This window comes from Stenella coeruleoalba, assembly GCF_951394435.1.
Source record: "Stenella coeruleoalba genome assembly, chromosome: 5".
Taxonomy (NCBI): Eukaryota; Metazoa; Chordata; class Mammalia; order Artiodactyla; family Delphinidae; genus Stenella; species Stenella coeruleoalba.
Genome location: NC_137150.1, coordinates 37,362,170 through 37,382,381, shown reverse-complemented (window position 1 = coordinate 37,382,381; position 20,212 = coordinate 37,362,170). Strand labels below are relative to the sequence as shown.

Sequence of the window (20,212 nt, the reverse complement as noted above, 5' to 3'; positions counted from 1 at the left end):
CGCCGCAGGCTCGCCCCGCACTCCGTGCCCCTCCCTCCCCCCGGCCTGAGTGAGCCAGAGCCCCCGAATCAGCGGCTCCTTTAACCCCGTCCTGTCTGAGCGAAGAACAGACGCCCTCCAGTGACCTACACGCAGAGGCGGGGCCAGATACAAAGCTGAGCCCCTGGGAGCTGTGAGAACAAAGATGAGAAAGGGAAATCTCTCCCAGCAGCCTCAGGAGCAGCGGATTAAAGCTCCACAATCAACTTGATGTACCCTGCATCTGTGGAATAAATGAATAGACAACGAATCATCCCAAATTGAGGAGGTGGACTTTGAGAGCAAGATTTATGATTTTTTCCCCTTTTCCTCTTTTTGTGAGTGTGTATGTGTATGCTTCTGTGTGAGATTTTGTCTGTATAGCTTTGCTTCCACCATTTGTCCTAGGGTTCTATCCGTCCATTTTTGTTTGTTTGGTTTGTTTTGTTTTCTTAATATTTTTTTATTTTAATAACTTTATTGTATTTTTATCTTATTTTATTTTATCTTCTTTCTTTCTTTATTTTTTACCTTCCTTCCCTCCTTCCTTCCTTCCTCCCTCCCTCCCTATTTTCTTTCTTTCTTTCTTTCTTCTTCTACTAATTCTTTTTTTCTACTTTTTCTCCCTTTTATTCTGAGCCATGTGGATGAAAGTCTCTTGGTGCTGGAGTCAGGAGTCAGTGCTGTGCCTCTGAGGTGGGAGAGCCAACTTCAGGACACTGGTCCACAGGAGACCTCCCAGCTCCACATAATATCAAACGGTGAAAATCTCCCAGAGCTCTCCATCTCAACACCAGCACCCAGCTTCACTCAACGACCAGCAAGCTACAGTGCTGGACATCCTATGCCAAACAACTAGCAGGACAGGAACACAACCCCACACATTAGCAGAGAGGCTGCCTAAAATCATAACAAGTCCACAGACACCCCAAAACACACCACCAGACGTGGACCTGCCTACCAGAAAGACAAGATCCAGCCTCATCCACCAGAACACAGGCACTAGTCCGCTCCACCAGGAAGCCTACACAACCCACTGAACCAACGTTAGCCACTGGACAGACACCAAAAACAACGGGAACTACGAACCTTCAACCTGCAAAAAGGAGACCCCAAACACAGTAAGATAAGCAAAATGAGAAGACAGAAAAACACACAGCAGATGAAGGAGCAAATAAAAACCCACCAGACCTAATGAATGTAGAGGAAATAGACAGTCTACCTAAAAAAAATTCAGAATAATGATAGTAAAGATGATCCAAAATCTTGGAAATAGAATGGACAAAATGCAAAAAACATTTAACAAGGACCTAGAAGAACTAAAGATGAAACAAACAACGATGAACAACACAATAAATGAAATTAAAAATACTCTAGATGGGATCAATAGCAGAATAACTGAGGCAGAAGAACGGATAAGTGACCTGGAAGATAAAATAGTGGAAATAACTATTGCAGAGCAGAATAAAGAAAAAAGAATGAAAAGAACTGAAGACAGTCTCAGACACCTCTGGGACTACATTAATCGCATCAACATACGAATTATAGGGGTTCCAGAAGAAGAAGAGAAAAAGAAAAGGACTGAGAAAATATCTGAAGAGATTATAGTTGAAAACTTCCCTAATATGGGAGAGGATATAGTTAACCAAGTCCAGGAAGCACAGAGAGTCCCATACAGGATAAATCCAAGGAGAAATATGCCAAGACACATATTAATCAAACTGTCAAAAATTAAATACAAAGAAAACATATTAAAAGCAGCAAGGGAAAAAACGACAAATAACACACAAGGGAATCCCCATAAGGTTAACAGCTGATCTTTCAGCAGAAACTCTGCAAGCCAGAAGGGAGTGGCAGGACATATTTAAGAGATGAAGGAGAAAAACCTGCAACCAAGATTACTCTACCCAGTAAGGATCTCATTCAGATTTGATGGTGAAATTAAAACCTTTACAGACAAGCAAAAGCTGAGAGAGTTCAGCACCACCAAACCAGCTTTACAACAACTGCTAACACAAGAGAAGGAAACACAAGAGAAGGAAAAGACCTACAATAACGAACCCAAAACAATTAAGAAAAGGGAATAGGAACACACATATTGATAATTACCTTAAATGTAACTGGACTAAATGCTCCCACCAAAAGACACAGATTGGCTGAATGGATACAAAAATAAGACCCATATATATGCTGTCTACAAGAGACCCACTTCAGACCTAGAGACACATACAGACTGAAAGTAAGGGGATGGAAAAAGATATTTCATGCAAATGGAAACCAAAAGAAAGCTGGAGTAGCAATTCTCATATTAGACAAAATAGACTTTAAAATAATGACTATTAGAAGAGACAAAGAAGGACACTACATAATGATCAAGGGATCGATCCAGAAGAAGATATAACAATTGTAAATATTTATGCACCCAACATAGGAGCACCTCAATACATAAGGCAAATACTAACAGCCATAAAAGGGGAAATCCACAGTGACACATTCATAGTAGGGGACTTTAACACCCCACTTTCATCAATGGACAGATCATCCAAAATGAAAATAAATAAGGAAACACAAGCTTTAAAAGATACATTAAACGAGATGGACTTAATTGATATTTATAGGACATTCCATCCAAAAACAACAGAATACACATTTTTCTCAAGTGCTCATGGAACATTCTCCAGGATAGATCATATCTTGGGTCACAAATCAAGCCTTGGTAAATTTAAGAAAATTGAAATCATATCAAGTATCTTTTCCAACCACAATGCTATGAGACTAGATATCAATTACAGGAGAAGATCTGTAAAAAATACAAACACATGGAGGCTAAACAATACACTACTTAATAACGAAGTGATCACTGAAGAAATCAAAGAGGAAATTAAAAAATACTTAGAAATAAATGACAATGGAGACACGACGACCCAAAATCTATGGGATGCAGCAAAAGCAGTTCTAGGAGGGAAGTTTATAGCAATATAATCCTAACTTAAGAAACAGGAAACATCTCGAATAAACAACCTAAACTTGCACCTAAAGCAATTAGAGAAAGAAGAACAAGAAAACCCCAAAGTTAGCAGAAGGAAAGAAATCATAAAAATCAGATCAGAAATAAATGAACAGGAAATGAAGGAAATGAGAGCAAAGATCAATAAAACTAAAAGCTGGTTCTTTGAGAAGATAAACAAAATTGATAAACCATTAGCTAGACTCATCAAGAAAAAAGGGAGAAGACTCAAATCAATAGAATTAGAAATGAAAAAGGAGAAGTAACAACTGAAACTGCAGAAATACAGAAGATCATGAGAGATTAGTACAAGCAACTATATGCCAATAAAATGGACAACCTGGAAGAAATGGACAAATTCTTAGAAATTCACAACCTGCCAAGACTGAATCAGGAAGAAATAGAAAATATGAACAGACCAGTCACAAGCACTGAAATTGAAACTGTGATTAAAAAGCCCACGACCAGATGGCTTCACAGGCAAATTCTATCAAACATTTAGAGAAGAGCTAACACCTATCCTTCTCAAACTCTTACAGAATATAGCAGAGGGAGGAACACTCCCAAACTCATTCTATGAGGCCACCAACATCTTGATATCAAAACCAGACAAGGATGTCACAAAGAAAGAAAACTACAGGCCAGTATCACTGATGAACATAGATGCAAAAATCCTCAACAAAATACTAGCAAACAGAATCCAACAGCACATTAAAAGGATCATACACCATGATCAAGTGGGGTTTATTCCAGGAATGCAAGGTTTCTTCAATATACACAAAACAATCAATGTGATAAACCATATTAACAAGTTGAAGGAGAAAAACCATATGATCATCTCAATAGATGCAGAGAAAGCTTTTGACAAAATTCAACACCCATTTATGATAAAAACCCTGCAGAAAGTAGGTATAGAGGGAACTATCCTCAACATAATAAAGGCCATATATCAGAAACCCACAGCCAACATTGTCCTCAATGGTGAAATATTGAAAGCATTTCCACAAAGATCAGGAACAAGACAAGGTTGCCCACTCTCACCACTCTTATTCAACATAGTTTTGGAAGTTTTAGCCCCAACAATCAGAGAAGAAAAGGAAATAAAAGGAATCCAAATCAGAAAAGAAGAAGTAAAGCTGTCACTGTTTGCAGATGACATGATACTATACATAGAGAATCCTAAAGATGCTACCAGAAAACTGCTAGAGCTAATCAATGAATTTCGTAAAGTAGCAGGATACAAAATTAATGTACAGCAATCTCTGGCATTCCTATACACTAATGATGAAAAATCTGAAAGTGAAATCAAGAAAACACTCCCATTTACCATTGCAACAAAAAGAATAAAATATCTAGGAATAAACCTACCTAAGGAGACAAAAGACCTGTATGCAGTAAATTATAAGACACTGCTGAAAGAAATTAAAGATGATACAAATAGATGGAGAGATATACCATGTTCTTGGATTGGAAGAATCAACATTGTGAAAATGACTCTACTACCCAAAGCAATCTACAGATTCAATGCAATCCCTATCAAACTACCACTGGTATTTTTCACAGAACTAGAACAAAAAATTTCACAATTTCGGGGCTTCCCTGGTGGTGCAGTGGTTGAGAGTCCGCCTGCTGATGCAGGGGACACGGGTTTGTATCCCAGTCCAGGAAGATCCCACATGCCGCGGAGCGGCTAGGCCCGTGAGCCATGGCCGCTGAGACTGCGTGTCCAGAGGCTGTGCTCCACAACGGGAGAGGCCACAACGGTGAGAGGCCCGCGTACCACCAAAAAAAAAAAAAAAAATTTCAAAATTTGTATGGAAACACAAAAGACCCTGAATAGCCAAAGCAATCTTGAGAACGAAAAACGGAGCTGGAGGAATCAGGCGCCCTGACTTCAGACTATACTACAAAGCTACAGTAATCAAGACAGTATGTTACTGGCACAAAAACAGAAAGATAGATCAATGGAACAGGATAGAGAGCCCAGAGATAAACCCACACACATATGGTCACCTTATCTTTGACAAAGGAGGCAGGAATGTACAGTGGAGAAAGGACAGCCTCTTCAATAAGTGGTGCTGGGAAAACTGGACAGGTACATGTAAAAGTATGAGATTAGATCACTCCCTAACACCATACACAAAAATAAGCTCAAAATGGATTAAAGACCTAAATGTAAGGCCAGAAACTATCAAACTCTTAGAGGAAAACATAGGCAGAACACTCTATGACATAAATCACAGCAAGATCCTTTCTGACCCACCTCCCAGAGAAATGGAAATAAAAACAAAAATAAACAAATGGGACCTAATGAAACTTCAAAGCTTTTGCACAGCAAAGGAAAACATAAACAAGACCAAAAGACAACCCTCAGAATGGGAGAAAATATTTGCAAATGAAGCAACCGACAAAGGATTAATCTCCAAAATTTACAAGCAGCTCATGCAGCTCAATAACAAAAAAACAAGAAACCCAATCTAAACATGGGCAGAAGACCTAAATAGACATTTCTCCAAAGAAGATATACAGACTGCCAACAAATCCATGAAAGAATGCTCAACTTCATTAATCATTAGAGAAAGGCAAATCAAAACTACAATGAGATATCATCTCACACCAGTCAGAATGGCCATCATCAAAAAATCTAGAAACAATAAATGCTGGAGAGGGTGTGGAGAAAAGGGAACCCTCTTGCACTGTTGGTGGGAATGTAAATTGATACAGCCACTGTGGAGAACAGTATGGAGTTTCCTTAAAAAACTACAAATAGAACTACCATATGACCCAGCAATCCCACTACTGGGCATATACCCTGAGAAAACCATAATTCAAAAAGAGTCATGTACCAAAATGTTCATTGCAGCTCTATTTACAATAGCCCAGAGATGGAAACAACGTAAGTGTCCATCATCAGATGAATGGATAAAGAAGATGTGGCGCATATATACAATGGAATATTACTCAGCCATAAAAATAAATGAAATTGAGCTATTTGTAATGAGGTGGATAGACCTAGAGTCTGTCATACAGAGTGAAGTAAGTCAGAAAGAGAAAGACAAATACCATATGCTAACACATATATATGGAATTTAAGAAAAAAAATGTCATGAAGAACCTAGGGGTAAGACAGAAATAAAGACACAGACCTACTAGAGAATGGACTTGAGGATATGGGGAGGGGGAAGGGCAAGCTGTGACAAAGCGAGAGAGAGGCATGGACATATATACACTACCAAACGTAAGGTAGACAGCTAGTGGGAAGCAGCCACATAGCACAGGGAGGTCAGCTCGGTGCTTTGTGACCGCCTGGGGTGGGGGATAGGGAGGGTGGGAGGGAGGGAGATAGATGCAAGAGGGAAGAGATATGGGAACATATGTATATGTATAACTGATTCACTTTGTTATAAAGCAGAAACTAACACACCATTGTAAAGCAATTATACTCCAATAAAGATGTAAAATAAAAAATTAAACACAGAAATGTTGCATTCCTATACACTAACAACGAAAGATCAGAAAAAGAAACTCAAGAAACAATCCCATTTACCATCATATCAAAAAGAATAAAATACCAAGGAATAAAGCTACCTAAGGGAGACAAAAGACCTGTATTCAGAAAACTAGAACAATATAAGATGCTGATGAAAGAAATCGAAGATGACACAAACAGATGGAAAGATATACCATGTTCTTGGATTGGAAGAATCAATACTTTCAAAATGACTATACTACCCAAGGCAATCTACAGATTCAATGCAATCCCTACCAAATTACCAATGGCATTTTTCACAGAACTAGAACAAAAAATCTTAAAATTTGTATGGAGAAATGAAAGACCCCAAATAGCCAAAGCAATCTTGAGAAAGAAAAATGGAGCTGGAGGAATCAGGCTCCTTAACTTCAGACTATACTACAAAGCTATAGTCATCAAAACAGTACGGTACTGGCAGAAAAATAGAAATATAGATCAGTGGAACAGGACAGAACCCCAAGAAACAAACCCCTGCACCTACGGTCAATTAATCTACAACAAAGGAGGCAAGACTGTACAATGGAGGAAAGACAGTCTCTTCAATAAATGGTGCTAGGAAAACTGGACAGCCACATGTAAAAAAATGAAATTAGAACATTCTTTAACACCATACACATAAATAAACTCTAAATGGCTTAAAGACCTAAATGTGAGACTGGAGATTATAAAACTCTTAGAGGAGAACATAGGCAGAACACTCTCTGACATAAATCGCAGCAATATCTTTTTTGATCCATCTCCCAGAATAATGGAAATAAAAATAAACAAATGGGACCTAATTAAACTCAAAAGCTTTTGTACAGCAAAGGAAATCATAAACAAAACAAAAAGAAAACCCACATAACGGGAGAAAATATTTGCAAATGATGTGACTGACAAGGGATTAGTCTTCAAAATTTACAAACAGGTCATGCAGCTTAATATCATCAAAACAAACAACCCAATCAAAAAATGGGCAGAAGACCTAAATAGACATTTCTCTGAAGAAGACATACAGATGGCCAAGAAGCACATGAAAAGATGTTCAACATCACCAATTATTAGAGGAATGCAAATCAAAACTACGAGATATTCCCTCACATCAGTCAAAACGGCTATCTTCAAAAAATTCACAAACAACAAATGCTGGAGAGGATGTGGAGAAAAGGGAACCCTCCTATACTGTTGGTGGGAATGTAAATTGGTACAACCACTATGGAGAACAGTAAGGAGGTTCCTTAAAAAACTAAAAATAGAGCTACCATATGATCCTGCAATCCCACTCCTGGGCAAATATATGGAGAAAAACATGGTTCTAAAGGATACACGCACCCCAATGTTCATTGAAGCACTGTTTACAATAGCCAAGACATGGAAGCAACCTAAATGTCCATTGACAGAGGAATGGATAAAGAAGATACGGTACATATATACAATGAAATATTATTCAGCCATTAAAAACAATGAAATAATTCCCTTGCAGCAACATGGATGGACCTAGGGATTGTCATACTGAGTAAAGTAAGTCAGGCAGAGAAAGCGAGATATCTTATATCGGTTATATGCAGAATCTAAAAAGAACTGATACAAACTTATCTTATTTACAACACAGACTCACAGACTTAGAGAAGAACTTCTGGTTACCAGTTGGGAAGGTTAGGGGGAAGGGATAGTTAGGGAGTGTGGGATTGACATGTACACACTGCTATATTTAAAATGGATAACAACAAGGACTTACTGTATAACACAGGGAACTCTGCTCAGTATTATGTAACAACCTAAATGGGAAAAGAATTTGAAAAAGAATAGATACATGTATATGTATCACTGAAAAAAAAATAATGTTGACAATAATGATAATGGTTTAAGGCTACATATATATATATATATATATATATATATATATATATATATATGCAAATCTGGGACTAAAATACCAGAGATTAATCCATAAAGAAATTTTATTGAGCAATTTTAAGAAACGTTGTTTTCATACACAAATTATACATGACACCCCTATGTTTCTTTTGTCATTAGTTTCAAAAGCACAATTGCTTAAAAAGACAACACATATACCTGCACACACAAACACACATCACTACTTTTCCAGGATGCTAGCACTAATGTTTCTAAGACAGTTTTCTCTTTTTTTCTCTACTTTAACTGAACACAAAATCTGACCCTAGCCACAGTGGCCCAAAATGACCTGGAAAATTAAGTTTATTTTTTCTGGCAATGACAATCTGTGCTTGGAAATATAAAACTGTTATTCTGAATAAATTTCAAAGTTCCAAAGTACTAAGATTACTTTACTGAAACAGGACAAAATGAGCTGTTACTGGTAGGGAAAGGGATTGTTATCCCAGAAAGAACAGTGTGCTCTCCAGACCTTGCTCTGTCACTTCTGTTTTGTAAAATAAATAACTCTGGTCTCTTTATTTTACTTTGTGTCCTGTGGTAATAAATATCTCCTGAAGCTAAAATCCTATTACAAGTGCTCATTTTGTCACCATTTAAAAAAAAAAGAGGTCAGTTCTACTTTTGCAAAATAAGTGATTTTTCCACTGATTTGTTGAGGTTGTTCTGACTTCTGTGTATGTCTTCTAGCAAAAACAGCAAAAAAGAAAGTTATTCATTGCTTTTTTTCTAAAAAGAGGAGTCCATATGTCTCTGAGATAGGTGGACATTCAAGGGCGGAAGAGATATAGAATTATTACTTTGCTGATCTATAAATGTTGTTTTAGTTTTAAACTGTGGCAATAAAATCCCAAACACAGAACTATACTATCATTACAGGTATATTCTGCTTTCAGAATGCTAGATGAAAATTCTAGCAAAGCTACTGCTTATCGGAGGTCAGAGACAGGTAGGAGTCAGCTCAGTCTAGAGAGTAGATTTACAGATATGATCTAAGTACATATAGAAGTAAGCTGTGGAGTCTAGCAGCAAAGGGGATAAGTATGGTCTTGCCGTCCAGCCCATGGGCCTGTTTTACATTTTCTGCCAGTTGGGGAAATGGGAACCTGAAACATGTTTTATGCTCAATCAGAAATTGTGATAAAAAGCAAAAAGATTAGGGAGTGATAGTCAAAAGATTATCTTATTCTTTCTTCCCTAAGATGAGACTGGGCAGGGAGTGGGGGGCATGATTTAACAATCTTCGCTTTCTAATCAGACAATGGACTCTCTCACTAGAGCTTATTATCATCAGCATTCTTCTCCACACTTTTCCTTTGGTGGCCATCTCCTCCTGCCCCCCACACACACATTTACTTTTTCTTGCAACTCTTTCTACTGCTACCTATTTTACTATTAGTAGTACAGTGTAGTACAGCCATTTTCATTTCCTTTATCACATATCTTTCATGTATTTCATCAACCATCCCATTTCCATATCATACAGCAAAAGTACAGAAAGAAATAAAGAGGAAAGACTCCCCTTCCCTTCCCTTCCTTGATTTCTACACTAACCTTCCTTGACTACACACAGAAAAAAAGGAAACACAGCAGGGCCTTCTCTAGAAAGAATAGCCAGCATAAAAACTAACATAAAAAGTTAACAAAAGAACAAGAAAAAAAAAGCCTTTGAAAGACCTCTCTGTCACTGTACACTGATCCACCCACCTCATGTCTTTTTCTATCCAATAAAGAACTGTAGCACAATTTCCAAGCCATTATGAAACACAAAGATTTGTTTTATCTGAATAATGAAATGGTTGTAATCTGAAGTACTCCTATTACTATTATAAGCTATATATCTATCTAACATGATTGTGTATAGAATGATGTACGCAAGCTGACTAAATAGATATACTGGCTGATCACTAGACAATTTAACCAGTTATATTACGGACAATCTAGAGGAATCAAATATAGGTAAGAAGTTATGGAAAACAAGTAACTGACATGCTCAGACTTAGCTTTAATAGGCTGTGGGATGCATGTACATATTTTTGGTTGCTTTATCATCAAGTACCCAAAACAGTGTCTGGCACATTATAGGCACTTGATCAATATTTGTTGTACAAATGTATCTAACTTAGGTCTGAAAAAGTGCAAAGCTGCACTTTATACTCTAAACATTTAGCAGGCCAAGGGCTACTATCAGCTCACTTGTCCAGGACCTTAGACAACTGAGCTGCTCCTGGCCTCCTCACCTCTCTGCACTATATAGACAGCTGCCTGCCATTCAAGCTTTAAGAATATAACCATATTTATAAAATGCTTGGTTTTAGCGTTTTTAAACAATTTACTTAAACATTAAAAAAAAAACAAACGCATTCTTCAAGTCATAAAAACTCTGTTAAAATAAATACATACTCTTTCATGCATTTAAAACACTTATGTTGTTAAACATCCTGTAACCTGGCCAGTTTCTTCTCACCAGTAAGCTTTTGTTCTCTAGGCCCAGAATGCCCTATTCCCTGTCTGTCTCCAGAAATATTTAGCTTTCAGGGGCCAATTCCAGTTCTATCTCCTGCATAAAGATCCTCCCTTGACCATCCTAATACTCAGGGATTCCTCTCCCCACCTTCTCCATTTTCAGAGAAGATACTATCTTATGTGACATTTAAATCAAACACTATCTTTTAGAGGTTTTTTTTTTTTCATGTCATTATATATCTGCTTCCTGACAGATGACTGGTATCTGAGTATGGGTATTGTTTCTTGCAGATTGTTTTGTTTTGTTTCTTTTAATCTCTACCACACAGGCTAGTACACGGAAGTAACTGAGTTGAGGGAGAGATAGGACACTCCATGTCTTCAAACACATCTAGGCACCATTTCTCAGGTAAGCATAGCAGAGCTGAGTTCCCTCTGTGCTTACTCTCTCATACTTAAAAGGTGAAGCAAATTAAATGCAATGGTTTAAAAGGTCTTTTCTAGTAACTGGACTTCCCTTCCAGTTCCTGCTAGATTGCCATTTACATAAATCTAAAGAACATGCAGTAGAAGTAAGCATCAAGTTAAATCAATGGCATGATTAATGTTAACAGGCAGCCCAAAACAACATGCACAAAGGATAAAAGCATATCTGAGAGCTGACTGCAATTTTTAATTAAAAACTAACGACTGGTGATTAATTAAGAGCTGACTATAGATTTACTTTAAAAACTGAATGATTAATGACAGTTAAGGTTTGAGGTTTTAATTCATAATTTGTCAATCAGTTTCAAAGAGATATATTTTTAATTATGCTGTTAGCAATGTATGCATTGCCAAACTAAACATGGGAGAAATGCTTTTGCCTGAGGACAGCTATAAATTAACGGGGAGGAAAGTAGCATAGCAACGGTGAAAAAGAATTGATTGTTAACCAGATTAAATGAGTTGATATCTATGTAAGGCCTTAAAACACGGTAAAATAAGAATTAAGGTGAAACTGAAATAGACCCTTATAGAGAGACACACTTAAAAATTTTTGCATCATAAAAAGTTACAAACTAATTATAATTTCTGTAGTGGTTTACTACTAATTATTTGTTTTGCAAATATAGAATAAATATCACTTAAATTTTAAACAGACCCATTAATGTCAGTTGATTTTTTTTTAATTAGTTTTTGTTTGTTTGTTTGTTTTCTGAAAAGCTGCTAGAAAAATATCTAAATATTTTATTTGGCCATTGCTGGAGCCCTCTTTTCACAAGAGGTCCACAAACACCTGGTCAAATACCATGCCAGAATTATATATCTGTCTTCTTTCACAGGCTGAACATTCTTTGCACTGAATTGAATTCTACAGTTTTGACCATTACAATTATTCCCTTCCTTACCCCACCAATTCACTGCAGATCCTCTGACTAAAATAAATATAAAACCTCTGAATTCATTCTCCCATGTTTTAGAATTATCTGTTAAAATGCTCCTAATGTTGTGCTGTAATAACATAATATCATACCTTTTGGATTTCTTCAGGTAATGCATGCATGGGAATGTGACGATCCATAATTTCTCAAGATATACTGAGGGAGCTCTGAAGTAAAATAATCTAAAAACATTGATGGTGATAGTCAGAATTAAAACAATGTGAAGAAAATTCAAATTAAAAGAAATAAATTCCTAGGAGTATTTGGGGATCAATGGTGATAACTGTTTCAACAGATGTTTGTTTCATCAACTCAAAGTTAAAAGGTACAAATGGGTTTTTTTTCAGTTAGTTATGAGGCCAATAGAACAGGAAAGACCTCGAGAGAGACTACTGAATTAGAAATAATACTTTCTCTCTTTGGAACTTTATAGTCTAATTGTAACTTCTGTGGTGGTTTACTACTAGTTATTTGCTTTGCAAATACAGAATAAGGATAACAAAATTTTAAACGATCGATTTATTTCATTTAAAAGAAAGTGGTTTCTTCTGAAAAGCTGCTAGAAAAAATATCTAAATAATTTTAGTTCAGCAGATTAAAAAAGCAATTGTGACATGAATGCTGGTTTAAATGATGAAGTGCAGAAAAAGATATTTAGGGTTATCAGGTTAAGTATGATATGCAGGCACTGAATAGAAGAGTCATCAAAGCATGAGAAGCCAAGTGCCAATCTTACCACAGATAGACATTTAAATAATTTTTATGCAGATGTTTTACATTTAGTAGATTTTCATTTTCTAATGAAACAATTCAATACAAAACTCTATCACTACTTTCATAAAACCACGCAAGATGAATGAAGGGGCACTTTGGGTTCTTTTTTTTAAATCCTTCCCAAATGTGGAGAAAGAATAGACAGTCCAGTTTCAGGAGTGAGAGATATGTATATATAGAAAGAGAGAGAGAGAGAGAGAGAGAGAGAGAGAGAGAGAGAGACAGAGGAGTAGTGAAGGGGGACAGCAGAGTAAGATGATACAGGCACAATTCCATAGCAGGAAAGAAGGCCTGAGGGCCAGGAGTCGTAGACAAGGAACAAATCTAGAAGTTCAGGGAAAAAAAAGTCTTATCTTTCTCATGGGAGTAGGGAATTAGTGAAGGCTACCTGAGGTGGTTTACTTTTGATCAGGACAAGATTTTGACAGAGAGACTGAAGAGGCATAGTACTCTATCAGAGACAGTAACCCCAGCAACATAGCAAGGTGCTAGGAAAATCGTAGTTGACAAAAATTCCTGTAGAGGCAGTATTTTTTTTAATTGTGCGAGTATTGGTGGAAGAGAGGATTTCCCATCCCCTGTGGTAGCACAGAGCTCCACATTTTAACGAGCTGCTGTTTAAAACAAATAGCTAATGGGCTGTCTTCTGACATCAACATAATGTGTTTCTGCGTGCGGGGATGGGGGGTAAAGTTAACTGATGTAGTTAACATAGGCCCACATGGCCAAGTACATAATCATCTGATGTTTGGCAGACTGTCATGGTGATGTGGCAAGAGCTCATTCCTCACAGAAAGCTCATTATTCTCATTTCTGCCATTTTACAATGGGCTCACCATCAGTAAAATAAGATGGCATCATCTTAATTAAACTCTACTGGGAGCAGAATTTTTCCTAAAATTACCAACTAAATCTCATTTTTAAATTTCACGCATAAATTCATTTGAGAGCATGGATCTAGAGACACTATAAACAAGGTATAGTTGAACAGTATCATTATTCTAAATCTATTCCAATTTTGTGGCCTTATTATACCAAGTGGGAAAAATTGGTAGGTCTGATTATTGAGGAAAAATTAAAAACAAAATATCCTGCCAATCCAGAAAATCTCTCCATGATGCAGAGAGAAAACAATTTTATTACTGAATAAGCATTTAACTAGACTGTGATGCACAGCACAGCTAATCTGCTAATGAGATTACAAAGACAGAAGAAAATCCCACTCTTTTTAATACAGCCAAACAGATACACTCCATTACATACAATGTTCTCAAGATAAATGATAACTTGTCCTCAACACAGCTTGCTGTACTCTCTTTCATAGTTTGTTTTCAATTCAACTGGTAATTGAAGTAGCCACCTGTGCTAGCTAAGAGCGTTTGTTCTAAGGAATACATATCTCTATGACAAAGCAGGTGGTTACTAGAAGTACGAAACTCTCAAGGTAATATGGAGATAGGGGCCTTATCTTCCTTGATGTTTACATTTTAAAGAAATGGCTCCCAGGTGCTCCAGAAGAACATTCTGGGTCTTTAAAATATGTGCATACATATTAAAGGAATAGAGGAAGCCCTCACAAATAAGAGGTTTCCCAAGAAAGGGAGGCGAGAGGTCTCTTTCCCTTTAGGCAAGAGGGAAATTTTTTAATTTTTAATTTGCTCTTGCATTGTTTTACATTTTTTATCAAAAGAGACCCTTTTATTCCCTCACATTACACACTTTGTAGACTGCCCTTAGACAGGGGGTGAGATGATAACCGGCAGCAGCCGCGTAGGTATTTGTGAACCACAGGATCACGAGGCAGACGTCAAAAATACAGACACGTCCCCGACTGCTCACTTCCGATTCCCTTCCTGACACCAGTGTCACGTTGGGCCATTAACTCACGTTCAGCTCTCATGCCCTTCCCTAAAGAACTATTCCCTTGGTGTGAATCACCCACAGAAGAGTAGGTCAGGGTCAGGTGAAGCGGAAGTTAACGTCCTAAGACTTTTCTAAAGGGGCGGGATTTTCCAAACAGAAACTAACTGCAAGTCCAGCCAAAACGGCTGCAAGGGTTTTGAAATCTGTCCCTTTCTAACCCCGTTCCATCGGGACCTGCGATGGCAGGAAGAGGAGGAGGAGGAGGAGGGTGCGGGGTGAGGCCGAGCCGCGCACTCGCGGGGAGAAGAGGGCGTCGGGCCCGGCGGGCTTGCGGAGACACTACAGGGGCTGCAGCTGGGGTCAGAGGCTAGGCGCCGGGCCCATCCACTAGGCGCGAGAACACGGCTCGGCTTTCCGGCCCTTTCCCCGGGAGCCAGCACGCCTCCGCTCCGGAACTGCGCCCGGGGACCGGGTCATCCCAGGGCTCAAGGAAACCTTCCATTGTCTCTCACCTAGACTTCAATTCTGCCGGGTGCGAAACGGCTTTCCCGGTCTCCCAGGACACAGTGCTGTACGTCGGCCTGACGTCAGGGCGCGATGACGTCACGCCCACGCCGCTCCCCAACGCAGAAGCGGGACTCCCGAGCGCCTCCCGGGGTCCCAAGTGCTGCGCGGAGGCGGGAAATCTCGTGGCGGGGCTCGGAGAAAGGGCTGGGTTTACGCTGGGGGCTGTGAGAGGGAAGCAATGGGTGAGAAGGGCGAGGCAGGGGAGGGCGGGCTGGAGTGGGGGAGGGAGGCGTTCCCAGCCGTGCGGCGGGTTGGAGAGACGCTGGCTGAGGTGGAGGCCAAAGTCCGCCTACCTCTCACGTCAGGCCCCAGAGTCCTTGTGGCTGACGCAGCAGTGGGCAATTACTGTTCTTGAGCGGAAAGAAGAGAGATGCCTGTAGAATTTATGGGTGTAAAGGGAAGCTCTGGTCTCAGTCATTGCAGGGAGGGCAAGTTAATTGGGAAGGTGTTAGTAAAATTTTCATACTAGTCCAAAAGTAGTCAAGATGAAAGGCTTAGTTCAAAAGATATCTTGAGACCCGCTAGTCCACAATTTATAGAAGGCTGCCCACCCTTACACGTGACTTACTTTCCTTTCTTCGTTCAAAAGAAAGTGTTTATGGATGACCTACTACGTAATAAGCAACTGCATACCAGGCTGGGGTGATGCTCAGTGACTGAATCCATGCAGGGAACTCGTTCATAGTCCAGGTCTCTCCTTTGAGGATTTTATGAGGTCCAAAATGCAGCTCTTCCAAGAAATAGAACATTCGCAGCTTGCTAGCCGGGTAAGAGACTTACTACTATTGAATGAAATAAGGTTGAGTAAATACAAAGAAAACACAAAATACACTTAACCTGATTGATATTTTTGCCCCAACGTCTACCAGTGACTTTCTGTTTCCACTCCCTAAAAGAGAGCATCTTTCTTCATTTGGAAAAGATAAGCAATAATTAGAGGATGGAAGAGAGGGTTAAGGGAAGCAGAGGACAGCCAATGAAGTGGTCAAGTACAGCATGTTTATGAGAAATGCAAAGAACTTTCAGAGCTGTTCATCCTCAGCATGTTTCTTTGAGGGACAATGAAGTAGGATTGTTCTCATTTTGTAACAATGGGGGTTTAGGTTAGGGGGTTTAGCATCCAGATCCATGGAGTGCTTTACCTAGAACAGGAATTGCACACCTAAAGCAAGATCACTCTTCTGAGGCTAGTTTGGCTATTGTATGATTATTAGCATTAATAATATTTATTGAGTACTTTGTATATATGATAAGGAAACACTTTAAGGATGGGAGAAGATCCAGCTGCAAGGCTGTAATTCATTGTGTGGTCTCATTTCACCTGTGCTTATTCATCTCTACAGTGACATTGAGACCGATTTTCCTTCCACTGTAAATGTCCCTTAGACCTTCACACTGTCCAATAAGATAGGCACATGTGACTACTTAATTTGGTTAAAATGAAATAAAATTTCAAATTCCATTCCTTTATTGCACTGGCCACATTTCAAGTCCTCAGTAGGCACATGTTACTACCACATGAGACAGCACATATATAGAACATTTTCATCATCAAAAAAAGTTCTGCTGAACACTGGTAGACCCAGTAAGAATTTACAGGATAAACAGAGTTGATAAATTGTGAAGAACAGACCTTGTTAAAAGAGTAGCAGCGAAAAGTTGTATTCCTGAACACCACAGACCCACCCCTGCCCTCACTCCATATAAGGAACCAGCTTGCCTCCCACACCCCCTCCACCCCACCCCTGCAGGGAGCAAGCAAGAGAACCTGTTGTTTTCGCTCCCTAGTGCTGCAGCAGGATTCCCCGCAAAGCCTTGCCTGGAAGGAAAAAAAAAAAGATGAAGAGTTGTAACAGGGTTTTACAAAACAGGTTTTTAAAAAAGTTAAAAAAAAAAAAAGTAATCCAAAAAGCCTCTTCCCATTGTTGGTGTGTTTTTTCTTGACTCTTGCTTGGTCTCAGTCTCTCCCTTTACCTCTCCAGGTTTTTTTTCCTTGTCCCTTTTGTTTTTCCAGTCCTTTTCCCCACCCCATTACTGGCCATACTGGAACTGAAGCAGAATTTAAAGCATTTCCATCATTGGACATACTGAATAAAGTTTTGTTTTATCCTCTTCTTAAATTTTAAACTAGGTAAGTTTCACTTTTTATTGTGACTTCTAAAAATATTTTAAAAATAATCAGTGAGAACCAAATTGAGTTCCTTTTAACCCCTTCTGTGACCCTTTATTATTATTTTTCTCCTGTGGGTCAATGACCCCTGAGAGCGGGGGGGAAAAAAAAATACTCCCTAGTTTTGGAAGTAGGGTCTCTGTAAAGTGATAAACTAGGGCTTTCCACATGGTCCGCACACCTTTGTGTTGTAGCATTAACATTTGTGAGAACACAGTGTCTATGCTTCTGTTATGAATTTGAATTTACCTAAGATATTTATCCAGCAAGGCATTGTCATTCATCCCATTCATTCTGGTAAGTAATATTATGCCCCCTCCTCTCCTCTCCCTGTGCCCACATGAAAAGCATTTGGGAGAATAGGTACTTTGTCTGCAAGTCTGATACAAAGACCAGGAAGTCTACCCAAGATTGCTTATTTTAAAGTGAGCTCAAAACTGTACAAAGGGAGCATGACAAAATTACAGTTAGCCCAACTTTATTTTTATCCTGTGAATCAGAACACAGTACAACACAACACTGAGATCCTCAAGAGTTTGAAATAAATCGTTGCAGACGGGCTTCCCAGATTGGAAGCAACAATGGCTTTCACTGCTATTTCTGGGTTCCATCCAATGCAAGTGCAGAATTTTTTAAAAGCTAACATTTACTGGGCTCTTTCCTGGCATTTCATACACAATGTCTCATTTATGGAGAATCTTTCCAAACGTAACTCAGTCAGATCCTATTTATTGTTTACTCTCACTCAAATGATGGAAGTGGCCAAGGGCATGACCCAACACTTGAGCACTAAAGTATACTTGGACCGAATATGAGTGTAAGCAGAAGCACCTGGGACTCCTGTATTGGGTTAGCTGACTCTGCCAGCCAGCCAGTATCCATGGGACCTCAGCCTGCTATGGATGTCACATGTAAATACCCAAGAAGTATTTAATTCTGGAAATGTAACTTTGTGTTATACTTACTTTTTTCATAACTTTTCCCATACAGCTTCATTAAAAAAAAAAAAAGCTACAAGTGACCTCCTGCTTTTTGTACTTACCACATTTTATTCCCACCAAAATGTGGATAGGATTTTCTTTTCTGTTTTTTTTTTAACTGCTAATCAATAGTTAGACTCCTTTGTAAAACTGTTTTGTCTATTTTGAACCCCAAATAACTCTGGTCTAGAGGTGGCTTGAACACAAAATACTATTTGTGGGTTTAGACTCTGTATATTTTTGAATCCATCACATGTGCAGTGTAAACTAGAGTACCTAATAAAATGAAGGTCACAATGTTTAAATAGAGCTTCTCTCTAGGAGTTCATTTTGTCATCTGTGCAGAAATAAATTGTGTACTGAACTCTTTTTAGCCCTAAGAATATGATTATTGAACAAAATTTCCAATGAGACAAGTTAGGCCTTAAAGCAATAAAACATCTACTTTCAAATATTAAAAGTCAAGCTCAACAGTGAAACTTTTGATGATCATAAATGTATTCTTTTGTGGCCTGTTCACTGTTGGTAAGAGCTTTACCCAAAAATGTACTGTGTGCCAAATATAGTTTAATATTTGTCAAACGAATATGTTTATTTTTAATTGAGATATAACTGACATATAACATTATATTAGTTCCAGGTATCCAAAAGAATGATTCAATGTTTGTTTATATTGTGAAATAATCACAAGTCTAGTTAACATCCATCACCACACATAGATGTGATGAGAGCTTTTAAGATCTACTCTCTTAGCATCTTTCAAATATACAATACAGTCACGATGCTGAACATTACATCCCTAGGACTTACTTTCATGAATATATTTAAAAACACAAAAAGAATAAACCTCTAAGGTAGTGACTTAAAACTCTCGTAATGCATTTGATGCTCAAAAATATGGCACTGATAGTTCTTTAAACCTTAGCATCCAATATCTAGCCTATAACAAATGTTAATGAATTCAAAGACCGAACATAGACAACTGCCTTATGCATTTAAAAAACAACTTTTTAAAGAACTTGCTTGTTTAATGAAATTATTACTTGTTTCTGAGATTTTCATAAGATTCTAATGAAGCACCTAAGAGCCTAACATGTTTGATACGTGACTGGCAGAAGTGATTTCATTCTGCTTTTATAGAGATGAAGTTCATGATTCTGCACCTATAATTTTAGGTAGCTATGGAATTTATATAAGAATCGAATTAGGGCAATTTTCCTGTCATTTTGTTATATCTCTATTAATAGAATATTTTAATACCATTAAATAAGGAGTTGTGAATCATCTTAAAGAGATTTTCTTATGAACTAAAATCAAACATTATTATCAGACCTATCAAACATTTGAATTTTTTTTTTTTTTTTTGGCTGCACCATGCAGGATCTTAGTTCCCGGAACCTGTGCCCCGTGCAGTGGAAGCGCAGAGTCCTAACCACTGGACCATCAGGGAATTCCCTATCAAACAGGTGAAAAAAGATTAAAGTAATTATAGTAGCCTTGGTTTGCAATGGTGTA

General features: G+C 38.3%; 1 protein-coding gene across 3 annotated transcripts in view; it reads right to left on the bottom strand.

Moving 5' to 3' along the window:
- LEKR1 (leucine, glutamate and lysine rich 1) overlaps positions 1 to 17,752 on the bottom strand; it is a 271,681-nt gene extending 253,929 nt beyond the window's left edge. The window contains exons 1-5 of one of the 3 annotated variants that reach the window (XM_079923312.1): positions 17,316 to 17,752; positions 16,181 to 16,329; positions 15,841 to 15,921; positions 15,493 to 15,709; positions 12,436 to 12,525 (exon numbers count right to left, since the gene is read on the bottom strand). In XM_079923312.1, the coding sequence (XP_079779438.1) occupies positions 12,436 to 12,483 (48 nt within the window). In that variant the 5' untranslated portion in view covers positions 12,484 to 12,525; positions 15,493 to 15,709; positions 15,841 to 15,921; positions 16,181 to 16,329; positions 17,316 to 17,752. Of the gene's footprint in view, positions 1 to 12,435; positions 12,902 to 15,492; positions 15,710 to 15,840; positions 15,922 to 16,180; positions 16,674 to 17,315 lie in introns of those variants that run through there. The other 2 variants (XM_079923313.1, XM_079923314.1) reach the window with 2 other exon arrangements.
- Positions 17,753 to 20,212: the final 2,460 nt, after the last annotated feature.